The 19,430-nt window shown below is 50.1% G+C and overlaps 8 protein-coding genes across 8 annotated transcripts; 3 read left to right on the forward strand and 5 right to left on the reverse strand.

Moving 5' to 3' along the window:
* Nucleotides 1-72: 72 nt before the first annotated feature.
* Nucleotides 73-1,379, forward strand: BDQ94DRAFT_136938 (sideroflexin family transporter). The gene is made up of 4 exons (XM_026764965.1): nt 73-227; nt 294-427; nt 493-587; nt 659-1,379. Exons 1-4 carry the CDS (start codon nt 124-126, stop codon nt 1,337-1,339), a joined length of 1,014 nt encoding a protein of 337 aa, XP_026629842.1. The 5' UTR covers nt 73-123; the 3' UTR covers nt 1,340-1,379.
* Nucleotides 1,380-1,834: 455 nt separating this feature from the next.
* Nucleotides 1,835-2,759, reverse strand: BDQ94DRAFT_136939 (uncharacterized protein). Its single transcript, XM_026764966.1, has one exon. The coding sequence runs from the start codon at nt 2,664-2,666 to the stop codon at nt 2,217-2,219; it is 450 nt and encodes a 149-aa protein (XP_026629843.1). The 5' UTR covers nt 2,667-2,759; the 3' UTR covers nt 1,835-2,216.
* A 956-nt stretch (nt 2,760-3,715) lies between these two features.
* On the reverse strand, nt 3,716-6,037 carry BDQ94DRAFT_157198 (putative protein kinase (Lkh1); the record flags this gene model as incomplete). Its single annotated transcript, XM_026768714.1, has 6 exons — nt 3,716-3,913; nt 3,973-4,060; nt 4,109-4,571; nt 4,627-4,974; nt 5,029-5,107; nt 5,180-6,037. 6 exons carry the CDS (start codon nt 6,035-6,037, stop codon nt 3,716-3,718), a joined length of 2,034 nt encoding a protein of 677 aa, XP_026629844.1.
* Nucleotides 6,038-6,900: 863 nt separating this feature from the next.
* BDQ94DRAFT_136941 (uncharacterized protein) lies at nt 6,901-7,428 on the forward strand. The gene has a single exon (XM_026764967.1). The coding sequence runs from the start codon at nt 7,001-7,003 to the stop codon at nt 7,373-7,375; it is 375 nt and encodes a 124-aa protein (XP_026629845.1). The 5' UTR covers nt 6,901-7,000; the 3' UTR covers nt 7,376-7,428.
* Nucleotides 7,429-8,458: 1,030 nt separating this feature from the next.
* On the reverse strand, nt 8,459-11,142 carry BDQ94DRAFT_136943 (uncharacterized protein). Its single transcript, XM_026764968.1, has 2 exons — nt 9,783-11,142; nt 8,459-9,728 (listed from the first exon to the last, which is right to left on the reverse strand). The coding sequence occupies exons 1-2, from the start codon at nt 10,861-10,863 to the stop codon at nt 9,082-9,084; spliced, it is 1,728 nt and encodes a 575-aa protein (XP_026629846.1). The 5' UTR covers nt 10,864-11,142; the 3' UTR covers nt 8,459-9,081.
* Nucleotides 11,143-11,602: 460 nt separating this feature from the next.
* ysh1 (cleavage polyadenylation factor subunit YSH1) lies at nt 11,603-14,887 on the forward strand (the record flags this gene model as incomplete). Its single annotated transcript, XM_026774506.1, has 5 exons — nt 11,603-11,755; nt 11,813-12,048; nt 12,254-13,400; nt 13,459-14,119; nt 14,184-14,887. The coding sequence occupies 5 exons, from the start codon at nt 11,603-11,605 to the stop codon at nt 14,765-14,767; spliced, it is 2,781 nt and encodes a 926-aa protein (XP_026629847.1). The 3' UTR covers nt 14,768-14,887.
* Nucleotides 14,853-15,380, reverse strand: BDQ94DRAFT_166923 (uncharacterized protein; the record flags this gene model as incomplete). Its single annotated transcript, XM_026770674.1, has 3 exons — nt 14,853-15,038; nt 15,105-15,318; nt 15,373-15,380. 3 exons carry the CDS (start codon nt 15,378-15,380, stop codon nt 14,853-14,855), a joined length of 408 nt encoding a protein of 135 aa, XP_026629848.1.
* Nucleotides 15,381-17,593: 2,213 nt separating this feature from the next.
* Nucleotides 17,594-18,340, reverse strand: BDQ94DRAFT_166924 (uncharacterized protein; the record flags this gene model as incomplete). The annotated part of the gene is made up of 2 exons (XM_026770675.1): nt 17,594-17,805; nt 17,917-18,340. 2 exons carry the CDS (start codon nt 18,338-18,340, stop codon nt 17,594-17,596), a joined length of 636 nt encoding a protein of 211 aa, XP_026629849.1.
* Nucleotides 18,341-19,430: the final 1,090 nt, after the last annotated feature.

The following is a 19,430-nucleotide window of genomic DNA, read 5'->3' on the forward strand; positions in this document are numbered from 1 at the left end:
AGGCACGTGTGTGGTCCCGCCTCAATGATTTTCGCTGTGGCGCCGATGACTCCTCCGATCCTCCTCCTTTCCCTGAAGTGTCTCTGTCCATCCTGTCTTCGCGACCCTCGTTCGTCTCTGCAGATGTCCGCCTCCCTCCCCGGCAGCCGGGACCTCCCTCGGTCTCAATATGATCTGAAAACCTACTGGGGTCGCGTGCGGCATGCGGCTGACCTCTCCGACCCGCGGTAAGTGAGCAAATGCGCTCGATGTGAAGTGAGTGTGTGGTCTTTCGCTGATGCCGATTTCTCTAGGATGATGTTCGTGTCCTCGTCCGGCTTGGAGCAGGCTAAACAGCTGGTCTCCTCGTACAAGCAGAACCATCTTCCGCATATGACTCCGGAGCTGTGGCGCGCGAAGAAGGTGGTCGATTCCACCCTTCACCCTGGTACGTTTCCCCTCAGGTAGCTTTGCGAGAAAATCCACACAGCATATACTCATACACTCTAACAGACACTGGCGAGCCGGTTTTCCTTCCCTTCCGCATGTCCTGCTACGTTATGTCCAATCTGGTCGTGACAGCTGGTATGCTTACGCCGGGCCTGCAGGTAAGTTACACAAGACACGCCAGCTATCAAACCCAACTATATGGATCATAAATCTGACCAATAAATACAAGACTACCGGAACCCTCCTCTGGCAAATTGCCAACCAATCCCTTAACGTCGCCATTAACAACGCGAACGCCAACAAATCCACCCCGCTGTCCGTCCCCCAGATCGCCAAGTCCTACCTCATGGCCGTGTCGGCCTCCTGCTCCGTCGCTCTGGGTCTCAATGCCCTCGTGCCCCGCCTGAAGGGCATCTCGCCCAACGCGAAGCTCATCCTGGGTCGTCTCGTGCCCTTCGCCGCCGTGTCCAGCGCCAGCGCCCTGAACGTGTTCCTCATGCGCGGTGAGGAGATCCGCCAGGGCATTGACGTGTACCCGGTGCTGTCGGAGGTGGAGAAGAAGAAGCTCGAGGAGTCCGGCGAGTCGGTGCAGAGTCTGGGTAAGAGTAAGAAGGCGGCTACTATCGCGGTCGGCGAGACAGCTATCAGTCGTGTGCTGAACGCTACCCCTATCATGGTGGTCCCGCCGTTGGTGCTGGTGCGCTTGGAGAAGACCGCTTGGTTGAAGGCTCGTCCGCGCATGATCATGCCCTTGAACCTGGGATTGGTGCTCGCGACTTCGCTGTTTGCGTTGCCGTTGGCCCTGGGAGCGTTCCCCCAGAGACAGGCTATTAGCGCGACGACTCTGGAGCCGGAGTTCTGGGAGAAGGGTGGTGAGAATGGACAGGTGGAGTTTAACCGGGGCATGTAGATAAAAAGTTTACCTTGGTTGGGCGGGGGGGGGGGCGTTTGTTGATACTAGCTTTCTGTCTTCGGTTCATAGTTTGCGATGCTTTTTCTTACTAGATCGTTAGACCGTTTGTGGTTAGATCGTGTGGTTGCATATATATATATATATTCTCGGTGAGCAATTTTGGTGCTGAATTGAAGTTTGTGCTTTATAAAGGGAATTGCTATTGAGTGCAACGAATCTACATAGCTCGTCCATCATCGTTCCTTCGTTTACAATGACACATGATACTATATATACTTAGTACTAGTACCATCTCTTCGAGTCCAGATGATGGTACTCGAGTACTGCCCACAGTAGTACATACTACTGTCCTGAGGGGTCAGATCTTATGCTCCTACAACCGATTGATTCCATCATTACTACATAGTATACAAACTAGTACTATACATAAAATAATACTTTAGTGAATCGTTATATTGATTGAAGTTATGAATGGATTCCAATTCCAATTATACACCATCGCAACATAGTTGTAGCATAGTTGTAGAATAGTTGTAATAACCTCACCACCACCACCACAGTACTCTACTCTAAATATCTATATATATCTCGCCGTCGAGTACTATTTAGCTAGGACAGAATTAACCTTGTCATTATTTGCCAATAATACTCATCGAACAGCATGCGTCACTTCATAAGAGAAGCATAACTGGCTTCACGATATACCCTCCAGGTACTACACTTATGAAGGTAGACCTTTTATATACTATGTGTGTCCCGTCCCTCCTACCAGAAAGACAACGGCACATTCCCTCCAACAGACTATTATCTCATAGATTGGATTTTTTTCCATTAATATTTCGTCAAAATAGAATCCGTTATTGTGAAATTTCCATTAATATGAGAATGTAGATTGGGAAGTACAGAGAAAGTGATCTATAACACTCCCCACACTCGCCTGTCCCAACCACCTCAGTCGCCTCCAGTCATTTCTTACACTGTGACCGCGGAGATGAGTATCATCGGGAAGTCGAGTGTTTAATTTGTTTTCGATGTTGGAGAAAATGGTGAATGCCGTTTCGTGTAAGGAGGAACAAGGTGGTAGCCGAAGAATTGATTTCGGTTGGAGTGAATTGTGGGTGCATGCCCAAGGGTGAGGATTTTGCGGAGGATCCTTTTTGGTGGTGACTTGGTGAGCGGTGGAACTGAGTAATAAATGGAAGTGAGGTGGTGGGGGTGTGTATCCTAGTAGTAGTAGTAGTAGTAGAGTTGATGCGATGCTTGAGGGGTATATAGTAGTAGTAGTAGCAGCGGGGAAGGGATGGATTAGTATTGTAGTAGCCATTCCGTTCTTTTGGAGGGGGTTAGAATTTCCATACCTGTCTTATATCTATTGTGGTATATACTCATGTAGTAAGTAGGGGTGATGGTTGTGAACATGATGCTGTCTTTAGGTCTCAAATGATCTGTCCATCATATCAAGGTGAAGTGTGGTATTGGTATATGAGATGGTAAATGGTAGCGTCAGAGAACTCCGGTCCGTTGATCAGTCGTAACGAGCTCATGAAAGTAAGCAGGTAAGGTAATATCAAGTGGTATAATATATATACATCGGTAGGGGTAGTAGTTCACAATGCACATGTCTATGCATCATCATCACCTCGGTCCATTCGAGGAGAACAGACAGACAGACCAGAGGGTACTGCTCTACCGCGTCGAAGAACAAGTCAAAAGGTCAAGAATCATAGTCGAAGCTATGCAGGAGATAAATCGTCATGTCACCAGCGCCCGTAGACGTCAATAAGTTCCGAGTATGAGAAAATCACATCGAACGATGCTGCGAGAGAAGAAAAAAAGAAAAGGAAGATATAAAAACGATGTGAAGCACAACAGAATTCCCACAAGCCCAAAGCCCCAAGTCCAGGCCGCCTGGACAGTATAAAAATCACATAAATATAAAATGGTATGTCCCTCCGGTAATCGATATATGTCGTACTGCTTTTTTGTCCTCGTCGGGGACTGGTATAATCAGGCCCCGACCAATGGTTTCTTGTGTTCACAATGAAGCATGCAAAACCCCGTACACCTTGCCCGACTGCGGGCATCAACTCCGGGATATCCCATCCATGTACCCTCCGTCAGTTCCATTACCCAGTTATCATCAATCGGCTAGCGCTATCGCCAGGCCATCCCTGAGAAAGAGTATCCAAACAGAAAAACAACATCCCTCTATCGCAAATGTGGCTGTACCCATACATGCTAACGCCTGGTGACTGTCGAAGGGGGGTACCTCGACGCACCAGCCTCTTGGTATAGAAAGGCTCCGCAGCGTCTGGAGGTTAGCGCGAGGCTAGATCACACCCGATACAAGTTTCCAGCAGAAGACTGCTCCAATCAACGCCGCTGAGTGGTGCGTTGCAGCTGCTCCCCAATCCGTAGGGCTTCGGTGCCGTCATCCACTAAGGACTCCTTGAACCACTGGTGCTTCAAAGCTTCCTTGGCGGTGATACGGTTCTTCGGGTCATACACGAATATCCGCTGAAGGAGATCAAGGAATAGCTTATGGAACTTGGTGTTGGTCGGGATGAAGTCCTGCGACTGGTTAGCAATGTTGACCCGGGGTTTAAGCCACAAGTGGAAGAGGCTCGTACTGGAAGCTGCTTCATTGCCTTGACATATTTTCGTGAGGCACGAGTGGTCTGATCGTTCGGGTATTCAAGCCGGTTCCTGTTGAAATATCTGGGACTGTCAGCGTAATCCGACGGGTGCAATCACGGTGTGACTTACTTGGCGGCCTGGTTCTGGCCTGCGCTGCGACCGCCCTGCATCACCTGCCTCATTAGTCTAGTGTCGATGCGATCGCCGATAACAGCTTCCATCATGGCAAGATGCTCTAGGTTGTCATGCGTCTGGAAAAGGGCGTCCCCAGTGAAGAACTCCACGAGGATGCAACCGATACTCCAGATATCGCAGGGAAAACTCCAGCCCAGATTCAAGATGATCTCAGGGGCCCGATAGTGTCGAGTGGACACCACAGACGAGTGATACTCATCATCGAACGTGGCTGACCCAAAGTCAATCAGCCGGATCTCACTGTCCAACAGCACACGTCTTTGACGTGCACTCCGGGAGATGGCATGCGAAGAGGATGGGATGGTGCGATTATAGGTGAAGGTTTGGTAAGCGTTGCTGACGAGGAGAATGTTTTCGGGCTTAAGGTCGGTGTGGATGAGATTGAGGTCGTGAAGGACTGTGCATGTCAGCTGAATATTCCCAGTGATAGGCATATGGCCCAAAGCACTCACAGGCTACGCTGGTGAACAGCTGCCGGGCAAAGTTTTGAATTTGACTGCTGGGGAACGGCACAAAGCCGTTTCCCTTCAGAAAATCGAAGACACTTTGCCCCAGCAGGTCCGTTACGATGCAGATATGATTGCGGTAGTCAAAACAGTCTCGTAGGTGGATGCACTTGTTGCGGTTCTGCTTGTCGTTTGAGGCCAGTGTGGACAGTACCCGAAGTTCAATCCGCGAAGCATCCCGGTACTTTTGGATCGAGCGGATGATCTTGACGGCGCAGCGGGTCTTACGCTGCTTGTCAAACGCTTCAACCACCTTTCCGAAGGTACCTTGCCCCAAGAGTTTGATGATCGAGTCTGCGAAAGGTTAGTATCAATTGTATTCTAAAAAAGCATCAAGGCATCACATACACCGCTCAGTCAAGGGAGTATTCGGGTTGACAATATAGTGGCCATCGTCGTCATCATACTTTTCGCCTCGATTTGCATACTACAGTCGGTTAGCAAAGGGAAAAAATAAAAAGAAGTAACACGGGGATGGGGCTGATGATCTAACACATACATCGCGGACCACAGGCACAGGAACGTCCTTTGCCTTGATGGGCGGCTTCGGCGGCGGGACATAGCTCAAGAACGCATCACCCGCATTCTCCAACTCCCGCCGCTTTTGCTCATCTCGAGCGGACTTGCGGGTGGTTACGCGCTTGCGTTTCTGGCCAACATTGGCGTCTTCGTAGATGATCCCATTACTGGCCCCCGAACTTCCCTGGGAGAGAGATGTGGGAGCCGTGGTGTGCAGAGAGGTTGTCCGATCGGTCGACAGGGAGGCAGCCGATGACTCCTCGCCATAGTGTTGTGGATTGATCGAGTACGACGGCCGATCATAATACGTAACGTCGTAGGCTGACTCGATGCCGGTGCGCCGTTTCTTCCCAGCGGGCTGAGGACCGTTGCCGTTGGCTGCCGTGACGGTGGACGCTGTCGCGAGACTGCGCGAAGAGGCCTTGGACTGTTCCGGAGGGGGCGTGTCATCAATGACAATCACCTCCTTCGGGATCCCATTTTTGTAGAACTCGCCCCAGTTGGGCTTCCTTCTCCGGCTGCCTTGCGCTGTTGTGCCAGCGCCCACAGCGTTGTGGGCTGGAGGCATTGTTGTGGTGGCAGTGGTTGTGTTGGTGGTGGTGGATGTGGTAGTCGTTGGGGTGGGTGCGGTTGGCATAAGCTTCGGAGATTGCACGAAGGGAAGGGTGGCAGGCGTCGGGGCGGAGACGGGATAGGGATATGAAGAGGGGATGAGGCGAGAAGTGCCTGCAGCGGACGTGGTGGGATACGATGCGTTCGGTTGGTAGGGTTGATGATGGGGGTATCCGTAGTGTTGCTGATGCGGATGCGTCGCGGTAGCCGTGGAAGGGGTGGACATGATGCAAAGAAAAAAGTGTATACTAGCCGGCTGTCCTCACGGCGGATTCCGGCTAGATGAAGGAGAGAGGAGGGGAAGAGAGGGAGAGAGAGAGAAAGGAAAGGAGATAAGGACGTGAAGAGGGAGAAGAGAAGAAAGAGGAAAGGAGAGAGAGAGAGGGTGTGGTGGAGGGGAGGAGATTCACAGTCAGTCGCCGGATGGTCGTCGGCCGTCCGAATCGTCGTAGTAACAAGCGGCAATCGTTCGTCGTAGTAATCCTAATCTCTGCGGACTACCTGGGAGCAGGGTTTGTTCACCCGCGGATTCTTGTGTTGTAATTCCAGCAAAAAGGGGATTGGAAATTAACGGGGTATAGGAAAGAATAAAAAGAAAAAGGATTGCAAGGGGAAAAAGAAGAGTCAAGGAGAATTAACACCGGGCAAAGGAAAGGAAGAGAGAGAGAGTCGAGAGGCGTGGGGATCACTGGCTGGAGGGATGGATGGATGGCGAGGCGGTCGGTCGGGGGAACCAGCAGGCGTCCGAGAACGCTTCGTATGGTACGGATGAGCTCACGAAGGACTCATTGGGTCACCGGGTGAGCCAAGATAGAGACCATTGAAGTGTTGGAGAGCATCAGCTTGGGGTGGTGGGTTTATCAGAGAATGGTGAGCATCAATGAAAGGGGGCGAAAAGCAAGAAGTGATGGTGCTCCGCGAAGACTGGAATTTGAAAATGGCAGAGGCGATGAGACCTGGTGACAGATAGACCAGACAAGACAGACACCAGAGAGCAACTGAGTTGCGAGTCCGCGCTCGAACGGGAAATTCCAGCGGCCAGAGAGCAAGGGAAAATGGGAACCTTCCCAAGAAGTAGTTGGTAATGACCAGTTTATTCTCTCAATTCCTGCTTGGATTAGAATGATGGGCCTACAGCAACCAACACTACAAAGAAGACGGACAATAACACTACAAATCTTCTTCTATTATGAGGGGGGAGATCAAAATGGCAGTGTGCAGAACTGAACTATTCCTTCTGCCTCGCACCACTGACCAAAAAGAATACAGACCGAACAGAATCTCCTCTCCACCATTACGGCGGTCTCAAGGGTCATGGTGGATGATGGCGCCTCGCCGCACGAGCACCACCACAGAAGGTTTATTCGGTTACGACACACACACAAACTCGCCCTCTTCATCCTCCATTCCAGTCGGTGTTATTGGGCCTTCTGGATCAATCAATCCTCCGAAGAAGCCTATTCTTCGGCTGAACACCGTCTTCGATGCCGTCTGTCTTGCTTGCCCTTTTGGCTGTTCCCCCTTTTCTCTATGCGGTAACATCCCATGGAAGGGGAATTGGTGATTATCAATAATAGTAATTCCAATCCCAAACAACGATCTGGCACGGTTTTTGTAGGCGCAGATCGCAAGGCTCATCTAACCCAACCAGCCCCGGAGGCAAAACATAGCGCCGGAGTTTGAGGCGAGTCTAGGCTTCCAAGCTCTGGATGACACCCACCGGTTGAGGTCCTTTCTTCCGCGAACCGAAATGTCAGATATGAAACACGTTACCAATTACCCTGCGAGACCCAAATGGTCAGGTAAGAAAGAGGAGGACGATGATGATGGGTCTGAGTGCCATTGTGGATGTGTTCAACCGGCCTTTTCTTGTCAACGCTCTACTCGTCTGCAGTCTTAGCCGTGCAGTATTAGTCTAGTAGTGATGGTCTGGTGGCAATATGTCGTCGTGGCTGCCGTTGCATTTCGGGCACCTTCAGACCACCGGAGAGGGCTGCTGCATGACATGCGTTTTTCCACCTGGTGGGAAGTAAACTAAGAGACTCGTTTGCAGTGAGAAGAGATGCCTCGTACCGCCAATTTGCCCTGGGAGAAGGTTTAATAATAACCCGAGACAAGGATGCTCTGGGTGATGACGCCGCGGAGGCGTTTGATTGGATTTGGGGGCGGCGAATCTCCGCTTTTCGGCCTTGTGCTCCCTTCGTCCCAATTCTTTAGTCCCTGATCTCTGACATCATTCCCCCGAAGTTGATCCTCTTGTTTTTGAAGTTGGGGTGGTACCCTCCCCCGCTGAGTTGATCATGCTCTTGGGGAACCCCGCTTTGCTGCTCTGGTCTGTAGAAAGAGGGATCAATCGTAGGGATGAGAGGGCGATGATCTGAGTGTGACTGGAACAAAACGGCTGAAAGGTCTGGTGGACAAGCTGATTGGCAACTCCCCCCGGGCAACTAACCATGAAGTCAGATTCAGTTGTCCGGCTGAAAGAGACTTGCGTGTTTGGTCCCACCTGATGCCCGGAACGATCTAGGCGTCAACCCTAAACTCCTCTGGGAAACCTCGGGCTTGGCATGCAGCACGAATGGCCTCAGGTACGAACAGACTACAACTAGTCTACGTGGGAATAGTAGGGAAAGAAGGGATGGAAGACGGTCAGTCTGCTAGGCAAATATGTCATATCATTTCAAAGGTATGAAATGCGGTGACCGAGTACTACACGGAGAGACGTAGTCTGCCCATGCCGTTTCTTTCATTTCTTTCGTTTCGCTCTCTTCCCCCCGTGGCACACTGGCAGAGCCAACTATTCACGAGGCGTCAAATTGCCGTCTTCCAGACAATACGTCACTGGATTGTCCGACAATTCTCAGAAGCATCATGAAATGGCGTTTGCTGCTCACTGCCGTCGGTCAGGAGATGAAGCAAGCGGATCGCAATAGCAATACCCTGGTGTCCCTCCGTAACACACGGGTATGAAAAAAGGTAATACATCCACATAAAATATCGGGCAGAGACCCGGGGCAATTAAACAGGGGGTAGTAAACTTAGAAGAAAGGAAGAGATTCGGATGCTTGAGTATCACTCAGACAATAGTCCGGGACCTCACAATCGGATGCGAAAAGAAATGGGCAAATGCACATACAATGAATGGTAAAAACACCAACTGCGAGCACTGCGGAGTATGCCACCTTGCCAAGTAACCACGATCCTGCGCAGTCACAGCATGGAACCCAAAACGGAATTACAAACCGCTGGAGCGACATATGCCAGGTAATCTCAGTCCGCTCGATCCTCCTTCACATCCTTCGAGTAGGCTTTTTGTACGTGTCGAGGGCCTCTGCCATCCAGCTCCAGCATAAACAGAACATCCCGGACCTGAATGCCGGCGCCTCTGTCTTTGTCTTCTCGCCATGTTCCCAGACGTTTTGCAGGCACGGCGGCAGGTTCACCGGAACGTCCGGGTTTGTCCGTGCTCGCAGGCGGCGTGGCAGTGTTGACGCGGGACGGCGTGGAGAATCCACTGCCAGCTGCTGCACCACGATTTAGCCACGAGTAAGATTTCTTGGTTCCAAACATGCGACCAGACAGCATGCTGTTAGTAGCCAGGCGCGCGGTCTCTACCGACTGCTGATGTTGCTGAGCCTCGCTCGCCTTGGCATCCATCAGCTTCTTAGCTTCCTTCTTCGACATTCCCTTCTTATCGATACTAGGGGCTCTCTCTCCGATCGGTGTGGAGGCGCCGGAGCCAGGGATATCCACGGATTCCGATCGGCTCGCTCCCCCTTCTCCAAGGATGGCATTCGTGCTGCGTCTGGTACGTTTCGCAGCACGGGCCTCTTCGCTGGAATTGTCCTTGTCCATAAGTAGACGATACTTCTCCGACAGTGCTTTGGTACCCTGCGGTTCGGTTGCTGATAGCGGGCCTATTGCCAATTGATTAGTTTGAAACACTTCTTAATATCTCGGGGTAAACCTACGCTTAAGTGGTGTGCTAGGATTTTCCACATTCCCATTGACAGCATTAGCCGATGTAGCAACGTCCTTCCAATCGGTGGGGACAATTCCGTGTGAGTGTGCGCGTCGACTTCGAGCCAGTGTTGAAGAATAATCGACCACCGTTCGCAACCGCTCTTCACATGCGATGGACATTAAGCTGAGAATGTCCAATAGAGGTGCGCCGGTCTGGTTCAAGATTGTTTGCCCGGAACGTATGATCGATGATCCATCTGGTCCAGTGACTTCGATAGGTTGTTGGCGACCGGGCACGGGATGATACAGGCCCTCTGCCGGTATACGGACTCCGAGTTCGAATCCACGTTTCTGCAGCCTCTGCTCCAATACCTTAGTCCACAAGAAAGAGTCTTGTAGAGTATACTGCGCGCGCCGAGCTGCCTCAGTGTCTTCGCGGGTCGGCTCATTGGGATCCTTGAAAGGCGCAGGAGGCTGCGTCGACGGCTCCCTGTAGAAGGAATCCTGCGTCGTCGCCGGCTTATATGGGGAAGGTTGTTCAAAACTAGGAGTCGTAGGAACGCTCCCGATTGTCGATGTTTGTGATGTGAACGAGGTGTTGACAGCAGGTGGCACCGACTGTTGAGGTTGTTGCTGCGGGATCTGTGGCTGTTGAGGGCGAGGTGGTTGTTGAGCCTGCACCGGAGGACCAGAGTAACTGCTCGTCAAGTAGGCCTCCTCTTCCCGGACATCAATTCCTGATGATGCTAGCACATCTGTGAGCTCAGCAGCATCGGTAGCCTTGTCTGCCGGTCGAGAAGGAGGCCCCATCGCGCCTGGAGGTGGAGGTGGAGGAGGAGCGGGAGTCTGGGGGACGCCGTTCATGTTCATGGTCGGTGTAGTCATAGGAGCGGGCTGGTGTTGTGGCAGTTGTAAAGTCCCGAAGCTAGGTGAGGCGTAAGGGGACTGGGACTGGGGGAGAGGTGAGAGACGTTGACGCTTGAGAGGTGGAGGGACACCACCATTTACAGGCGATGGGGCACCAGGTGAAGGTGAGGAAACCGGCGGGGAAAATGACTGCGTCAAGTGTTGTTGCTGGGGCTGCGCCATGGTGAATGGATATTGTGGCTTCGATGAAAATTCCAAATTGAAGAACTAAAGGCAAGAGCGAGTCACGGTTGCGCTGGACGCCAAAAGGGAAGGTGTTTCGCGTTGTATGTATGTTTGTAGGAAAACCGGGCGGACTACTTTAACCGCCTCCTCCACCAAGTGAGACCATCTCAGGTCATCGCAAGCGATATATGAATGGCGTAGAGTAATCGAACGGGGGGTCTTGGTGAAGAAGTGAGCAGCGGAGGGAGGGAAGAAGGTCAACGGGGTTCGTCGGTGTTACTCTCGCGAACGGCGAAGGGGAGCTTCGCACCGACGAGGTTTGCTGTTGCGGCGATCCGCCCGGGAGCATCACGTGGCTGGCTTAGGTAAGTGCGCGCCATGCTGGACCTTTGCGCTTCTTGGTTTCGCGACTCTCCGTGTCTTTATTGCGCCCAGTTGCAGGAAATGCCGGAGATATAACACACTTCGTCTATTGCTCAAGATACTACGGCGGCGGCGGCTGCACTGACTACTTAAACTCCTGCAGATCCCGGATCAAGTTCTTTGCAGTACATATCATGGGTAGTGAATTCCGCGTCAACTGACATCCTACGGAGCAAAGGCAGCCAGTCTAGGAATATCGGCACTTCCAGGAACACCACCACCTACTATTGACCCCGTCGCATCCGTACCGGCCTGCTGAATACTTCCACCAGTTCCGCATCGCTACTTGTAGCTTATCCAAAGCCCCCCAATCATGGCCACAAAACGAAAGGCATCGGCCTTAAATGCCGCGGTGGATGACGAGCCGGCCGATCCAACGGATGAATTGGCCTTTTATTGTCTAGGAGGTGGAAATGAAGTCGGGCGATCATGTCATATAATCCAGTATAAGGGCAAAACAGTGATGGTGTGTCATTCGCGACCCAATGCTGTCTTTACCGTTTACTGACTCTGGTTTCATCAGCTTGACGCCGGTATGCATCCTGCGAAAGAAGGCTTCTCGGCTCTGCCCTTCTTTGACGAATTTGACCTTAGCACGGTAGATATTCTTCTGATCAGCCAGTATGTGGGACAGTCTCTCTTTTGCGTTCCCCTAGTCACCCTTCCTACACCGTCGCCCCTGAGCAAGCTGGGGTTGTTCATGGCCGTGGATAGCATCCCACACCACATCTCTCCTTGGTTTCCCAGCATGGTGGCAGAGTTCTTCTCTGCCGTCATAACAATTGCATCTGCTCATGTACTGAGAGACACAATACAATATATGCTAGTTATTCATCTTGGTCTTTGCGTTGTATCTCTGTATCCGTGCCTTTTAACGCAGTCTCTGCTCCACTATTGCAATTTCACTCTTGCTCGGCCATCTCAATCGGACAGTCGGCTGATAGATACACTCCTTACCTCATAGTTTCCATGTTGATCATTCCTCCGCGCTCCCTTATGTGCTCAGCAAGACCAATTTCAAGGGCCGTGTATTCATGACACACGCCACCAAAGCCATCTACAAATGGTTGATTCAGGACAATGTGCGTGTGAGCAGCACGGCCTCGTCTTCGGATCAACGCACCACTCTGTATACCGAGCAGGACCATTTGTCCACGCTTCCCTTGATCGAGACGATCGACTTCAACACAACGCACACTATCAATAGCATTCGCATTACTCCCTTCCCTGCTGGCCACGTCCTTGGTGCAGCAATGTTTCTGATTTCAATTGCCGGCCTCAACATCCTCTTTACCGGTGACTATTCTCGTGAGGAAGACAGACACCTGATCCCCGCCGAAGTTCCCAAAGGTGTGAAAATCGACGTGCTTATCACCGAGTCAACGTTCGGCATTTCGTCGAATCCCCCCCGCCTGGAACGTGAAGCGGCCCTGATGAAAGCCATTACCGGAGTCTTGAATCGCGGAGGCAGGGTCTTAATGCCGGTGTTTGCCCTGGGTCGCGCCCAGGAGTTGTTGCTCATTCTGGATGAATACTGGGAGACACATCCCGAACTTCAGAAGATACCTATCTACTATATCGGAAATACGGCTCGCAGATGTATGGTCGTGTATCAAACATATATAGGTGCAATGAACGATAACATTAAGCGACTCTTCCGTCAGCGTATGGCGGAAGCGGAAGCTAGTGGTGACAAGAGTGTCAGTGCAGGGCCCTGGGACTTCAGATTCGTCAGAAGTTTGCGCAGCCTGGAACGTTTCGATGATGTAGGAGGATGTGTTATGCTGGCTTCACCAGGTATGCTCCAGACAGGAACCAGTAGGGAGCTTCTGGAGCGGTGGGCCCCAAACGAACGCAATGGTGTGGTCATGACAGGCTACAGTGTTGAGGGCACAATGGCCAAGCAGATCCTGAACGAACCAGAGCAAATCCCTGCGGTCATGTCAAGAGCAACGACGGGATTGGTGAGGCGAGGCATGGCTGCCGGAAATGAAGAAGAGCAGAAGGTTATGATTCCCAGAAGATGTACAGTGGACGAGGTCAGTTTCGCCGCCCATGTAGATGGAGTTGAGAACAGAAATTTCATTGAAGAAGTCTCTGCACCTGTCGTGGTATGTAGCCCCCTTTTACCTCCCGTCACAATATGTTTGGGTTACTCATTCTCCTCAGATCCTTGTCCACGGTGAAAAACACCAAATGATGCGACTCAAGTCGAAGCTGCTCAGTCTCAATGCCGAGAAGACTGTGAAAGTCAAGGTCTACACGCCGGGTAATTGCGAAGAGGTTCGCATCCCTTTCAAGAAGGACAAGATCGCGAAGGTAGTGGGGAAACTGGCTCAAATCGCGCCTCCTTCGGAGCAAGACGATGGCCAGCTCATGTCTGGTGTCCTCGTCCAGAATGGCTTCAACCTATCACTAATGGCACCTGACGATCTCCGCGAATATGCTGGGTTGACAACTACCGCTATCACATGCAAGCAGCATATTACGTTGAGCTCTGCAAGCATGGACTTGATTAAATGGGCTCTCGAAGGTACCTTTGGTGCCATCGAAGAAGTCGGCAAATCCCAGCAGGAGGTTGTCAAGAAGGGACAGGAAGATGAAATGGATAAAGCCAACGGGGAGAAGTTCAAGGAAGAAACCGCCGATGAAGAAATCCCCATGGGAGATACGCAAACCTACCTGGTCATGGGTTGCGTGCTCATCCGATACTATCCTCGCACTCGCGAAGTCGAACTTGAATGGGAAGGGAACATGATGAACGATGGAGTTGCTGATGCAGTCATGGCGGTCCTCCTGACTGTTGAGAGCAGCCCTGCTTCAGTGAAACGTAAGTGGCAACCACCTATAACAATACCCATGAAGAACCATCCTCTTAACTACGAATCATACAGAATCCGCAAAGCACAAGCATCACCATCACCACCACCATCACGACGACGACCACGCCCATCAGATCCCCAACCCCCACTCCAACGTCGGACCAGAAGAGCGTTTCCGACGTCTCCTCATGATGCTCCAAGCACAATTCGGCTCTGAGATCACAGCCATCGAGCGTCCACGCCTACCGCCCAATAGCATTACGAACGGCACCACCAACAAAGTTGACTCCGACGACAAGTCGACCCCTGTGAAGGAAGAAGAAGAAGAGGAGGAAGAGGAAGACGAAGATGACCTAACAGAGCTAGAAGCAGCCGAGATTTCTCGTCTCCACGCACTAGGCATTCCATTCCCGGGGCTCGAAATCAAGGTCGACAAGCACATCGCCCGGATATGGCTGGAAGATTTGGAAGTGGAGTGCGCCAACCCTGCACTAAGGGATCGGGTCCGCGTCGTCGTCGAACGAGCCGTGGAAACTGTGGCGAGCATGTGGGCAGAGGGACCTGCGCCTGCTACAGTGGTAGCCGCAAATGGAGAAAGCAAGGATCAGGATGCTTCTACGGGATTGAAGGCGACAGCGATTGAGGCTAAAGCGTGATATGAAGCTATAATTGGTGTATGTAACTATAAGCTTCCTGTTATGTTCCATTTGAACTAGTCACTATTTCCTCCCAGCCAGTACCTTAACGCATGATAGTTTGGCAATGGTCAACCAACTCTTTGGCGTTCTCCGTTCTTGCATCCATAAAATCGTGTGCATCTGTGCAACCTTCTCTGCACTTGCGATGCCGCTTCACGGTCAGACAGCTTCTCGGAATGCTGTGAAGGTATTGGCACGTGGTCCCTTCGCAGACATAATCCCTGACGTACTATAATAATGTCATGATTAGCACTGTTTCTTACATTAAGCACCAATCAATTTGTGAGTAGCCTACCTCGCAGATGAGCAACCGATCGCACTTGACCCCCGTCCATAATTCGTGATTGCATCGAGAACCCATGAGATGAGCTGGGCAAATCCGAAGTAGTAGATCAGCGTCGTAGACAGTAGGCGCAACAGAAGCCGAGCTGTGTGTGGCAGGCTCGCTCAATTCAGCGTTCGAGTTGTCCAGACTCTCTGAGCCAGGGAGCTTAGTGCTTTCCTTAGACCTTCACATGAGTAGTATTAGTATCTTATATTTTCGACGAGAGTGGAAGACTTACGCATCCATTGTCAATGAGTGGACTCTGGGATGTGGTTTCGAGAAGACACGGGGGGAGGGGGGAAGTGAGGTTCACTGGCTTGTTGGAAGAGTTGGAAGTGTAGGTGGAAGACAAGGGAAGATGGATAATGGAATGAGAGTGGAACAAAGTGAAGTCAGCAGTGGAAGTAAAGTGAAATAGTAACACAACAAGTGAATGTACAGTGAATGATGATTGGGAATTTCACTGCCTTCTTCTTTCTGAACAACCTTATAAATTCTTCCCTTTTCCCTCCTTCTTTCTCCTCCTTACCATCCACCCACTCTACTTCATCTTCGTCTGCTATCCAGATAGACACGATATATCGTTTTTGGTCTACTGGTTATCGCGTTGGCATCTGCCATACTGACTTGGCAACTGTCTTTATTCTCGTCCCAGTCAGGGTCCTAACCATGTAGTCTTACGCGTCAAACTCTCTCAGCAAAGCCATGGGACCCCAGACTTGCTATAACGCGGGTCTTGAGGCATGTCAAGTGATGAGAAGTTTAATTACTTCTAGTATTCCCTGGCGGACGGCGACTGGAAGAGAGCAGCTTTCGAGGCCTTAATCGATGCTGCCAATGCATTTTCAAAGTCGACGGCATCTCTGGTGCCGATCGCCTGAGCGTATCGGTGTTCTATTACGAAAGAATAAGGAACTCCCTGCGACCTCGTGGATTCTTCGAAACAGTAAGTGTCCTTCTACATTTGTTTGACATGAAGCGACTATGGTAACCTTACATACGATCATGCAGTTGTACGAGCCTTACCTCCATCAAGATCCTCTCGCGCGCTATGGGGACATACTCGTGCGTGAGATCAACGCATGCCGTTTCCCAGTTTTCTGGAACGCGAAGTTCAGAATCGCTATAACAGTATATTGCATTATTTCATGCAAAGCTAGCAGTCACAGTACAGAGCTTTCTCAAAGCGGAAACTGCTCGAACAACTCCCCTTGAGCCAACGGGCCCGGACTTGGCCACTACAAGCGAAAATTCGACCGAAAGGGGACATATTGGGAAGTCTGAGGCTGTTCAGACCCAACCAGCTTCGGTAAGTCTTACTATGCTCGTCAGTCATTCTACATGACACTTATAAGTGCCTCACAGATGCAACATGTTGGAATCCGCTTTCCAGCGCTGGAATATCGTCCTTATCTATATAACTGCCGCGTTCTACGGGGATACTGGGAGAACCGTCCTGAACTGGACACGCCGCGAAATGAGATTATGGGTGGCATGTTTCCCCCGGCTTCCAAACACCACTAATCTGGAACTGCGTATGCAGCCTCATAGAGCCTCCAATTAGGCCAAACAGGAGGTGGCTACAAACCATACAACCCGGAGTACCCAGCTCCTATCATTTTTAGATGGGAGGGATGTGGCATGCCAGTTTCAGGTAGCAGTTACGCGGTTATTCATGCATTTATCGGGGCTATATCGCGATGGTAAAGTCATCTTCTACTATCAGGGTCAGATCAGCTGAGTGCATGGGCTCTGCCCAGACTGGCTTCGTGTGTCAAGGCTCAAAGATTCCGTTGAATTAAGACAGTCTAAAACTGGGTACTGTGCTCCCTGGGATCTGGGCATGTTTGTAGTGCCCAACAATTATCAACAGAGTCAACTCTCCTTGGTCTCGCAACCAGCAGTGACACACGCTGGGATCTTGACTTCTATGCCTACGATGCCAGAAGCGACAAAGAATGGATTTCTGTAGGCCTCTGCGGGTCAGGAAATATTTTCGAAGGGGCCTATGAATCCTTCCGGGACAGGCATCCACGTCTGCTTCTGAAAGGCATCCTGGTGAACACCATGTTTGCGCAAATGATCGTCAATGACTTATGTCGCCTGTCGATAAATTTCCGACCCCGGATTCGGGCGTCTCATTAAGCTCGAGAAAGAGGTTTCTTTCGCCATCCAAGAATCCCTGGCTATATGATTGAATAAAGCGAGAAGCTGTGGGCTCCTAGGTATCCGAACAGTATCGGGCAGACCATAACGGCATCACTTATAAGCTTGACTTGTAAAATCGCTGTGTGTCATTAATGTGAGATGTGTCATTAATGTGAGATGTGTCTCTTACTTATATGAGAAGCGCTAGCTAGAATACATATAGGAATAGAGTATAAGAGAAAGGTTTCAAGCCAAAGCCATCACATTTCTCACGCAGTCCACGTCTTCCTTTTAAGACTTATCAATGTTGCTTATCGCATCAACTTGTTAGCATTCCAGAACTCTCTGTACGCTGATAGAAGTTCTCCAAGCTGATCCTCTTCCCGCATTGGATCCAAATAATCCCCAGCGTATTTAGCTGACTCCAAGACACGTAAGAATGTCTTAAATCGTTCCTCGAACACGTCGATTCCTCCACGCTTGCCAGAGGCTTTGACTTCGGCATGTCTTTGTAGTACCAGAACTGTCGGAGTGTAGTCTTAACGTAGTTAAGGTCAGCCCCTGGATAAACAATACAAGAAGTACAGGAGCATTGATAGAAATCAAGCGTGTATGACAATGTATCAAGACTTACTGATCTTCTCAGCAATGCTAGGATCAACCCCATAGAGAAGCCGAAAGGTATCCCGGTCAGTGCGTGGTTGGTGTACCTTTCCATCTCCATCGACATACCGGGAATCGTCCTGGTATAGGAAGGCATCCACTCTGAAATTACCTCCAAGGGCCATAATATATCCTGAATTAATGAGTCGTTGATTATCCACCGTCTGATCGCCCATAAATTCTCTTCGGAACGTGGAGAGGAATCTGTCTCTCATCTCGGCGACATCACTGTCGAATTGACTGCTCGTCCGTTGCCAGAACTGATCAGATGCGTGGTGAAGTTCGGACATCCAGGCTCTAAGCGAGTCAGTATCCTCGCTTAGCTGTTGAGTATCCTCGCTTAGCTGTTGAGTATCCTTGCGTATTTGTTCAATACGGGAATCTAGCATATGCATTTTGGCGTTTATGCGAGCCAACTCAACACGTTCGGAACGGGAAATTATGGCAGGCCCAGACATAAAATTGATCGTAACTGCTACAACAGCGGTAAACCTTTTATCTCCCTGAATTTCGAAATCAGGAGGTTCTATTATTTCCTTTGAACGATTTCTCAACCCTCTTATGTGCTGTTTGGGTATTCTTTTAACAAGTGAAGTGAAGTGAGGTAATTGCATAGATGAGAAGTAAAACTGGAGTGGGATAAGCGTGTTGACAGGAAGCTATGTGAGTCAAAGGGGTGAAGTGGTTTCTACCAGGAGGTAGTTGATGATGTCTTCATTATGGTGTACCTACGGTAGGTGCCAGAACTATAGGCAGGTACTGACGGGAGAATGATCAAATATAACGGGGAACATGGGCGAGTTATAATTGTTGACGCAAGAATGACCAAGTGCCAGTCTTTTACCAGATAACCGAGCGGTTATTACGACAGGGTCAAGGCTCATATTTCGGTGAAGCCCTGCCCACTTTCGAGTCGAGAAACTGAGGATATCGAGAGGATAGACTCTAAGGGAAGTCGAGGCGGTAAAATGCATAATCAGACTAGAACAATGAAAAAAAAATAACCTACTCTCGCTTGTGAAAGGACCATTTATAGTAAATTTCAGAATATATAGATTGAGTTGTAGAAGACAGGACTATATTTACAACATATCCGGTCAAGATCTCATGTAGAGAAATATTAAGATTCTAGTACAAGAGCTTGCTGAAAAAATGGATATATCTGCAGTTACTATGCAGATATTCATCCAAATATTGAAGCTAGTCTATTTTCATCCATGGGATTAAGGTATAGATAGGCAACTGGCTCAGCTCTAAAGAAGATTTTAGATTCCTAATTATAATCTTCTAGCAAACTCTTTCTTTATTAGGTTGTGCCAATAGATATTAAAACCATATTTCTCAATATAGAGATCGAATGTGGACATTGCCAGGTGCATCACTTATATCAGCTCGAAAATGTTCAGTCAGGACGAACTCAGTCCTATCCTAAATCAGAATCCATTGTGAGTCAAGAATACGTAGCCTCAAGACCAAGGAATAAAT

This window comes from Aspergillus welwitschiae (assembly GCF_003344945.1).
Source record: "Aspergillus welwitschiae strain CBS 139.54b unplaced genomic scaffold BDQ94scaffold_5, whole genome shotgun sequence".
Classification (NCBI taxonomy): Eukaryota; Fungi; Ascomycota; class Eurotiomycetes; order Eurotiales; family Aspergillaceae; genus Aspergillus; species Aspergillus welwitschiae.

Coding starts and splice junctions, on each gene's coding strand:
- BDQ94DRAFT_136943 (XM_026764968.1), bottom strand. CDS start 10,863: ATGGCGCAGCCCCAGCAACAACACTTGACGCAGTCATTTTCCCCGCCG. Junction 9,729..9,782: donor TCCTAGCACACCACTTAAGC/GTAGGTTTACCC, acceptor AATTGGCAATAG/GCCCGCTATCAGCAACCGAA.
- BDQ94DRAFT_136938 (XM_026764965.1), top strand. CDS start 124: ATGTCCGCCTCCCTCCCCGGCAGCCGGGACCTCCCTCGGTCTCAATAT. Junction 428..492: donor CGATTCCACCCTTCACCCTG/GTACGTTTCCCC, acceptor ACACTCTAACAG/ACACTGGCGAGCCGGTTTTC. Junction 588..658: donor TGCTTACGCCGGGCCTGCAG/GTAAGTTACACA, acceptor AATAAATACAAG/ACTACCGGAACCCTCCTCTG.
- BDQ94DRAFT_136939 (XM_026764966.1), bottom strand. CDS start 2,666: ATGGCTACTACAATACTAATCCATCCCTTCCCCGCTGCTACTACTACT.
- BDQ94DRAFT_136941 (XM_026764967.1), top strand. CDS start 7,001: ATGAGGGGGGAGATCAAAATGGCAGTGTGCAGAACTGAACTATTCCTT.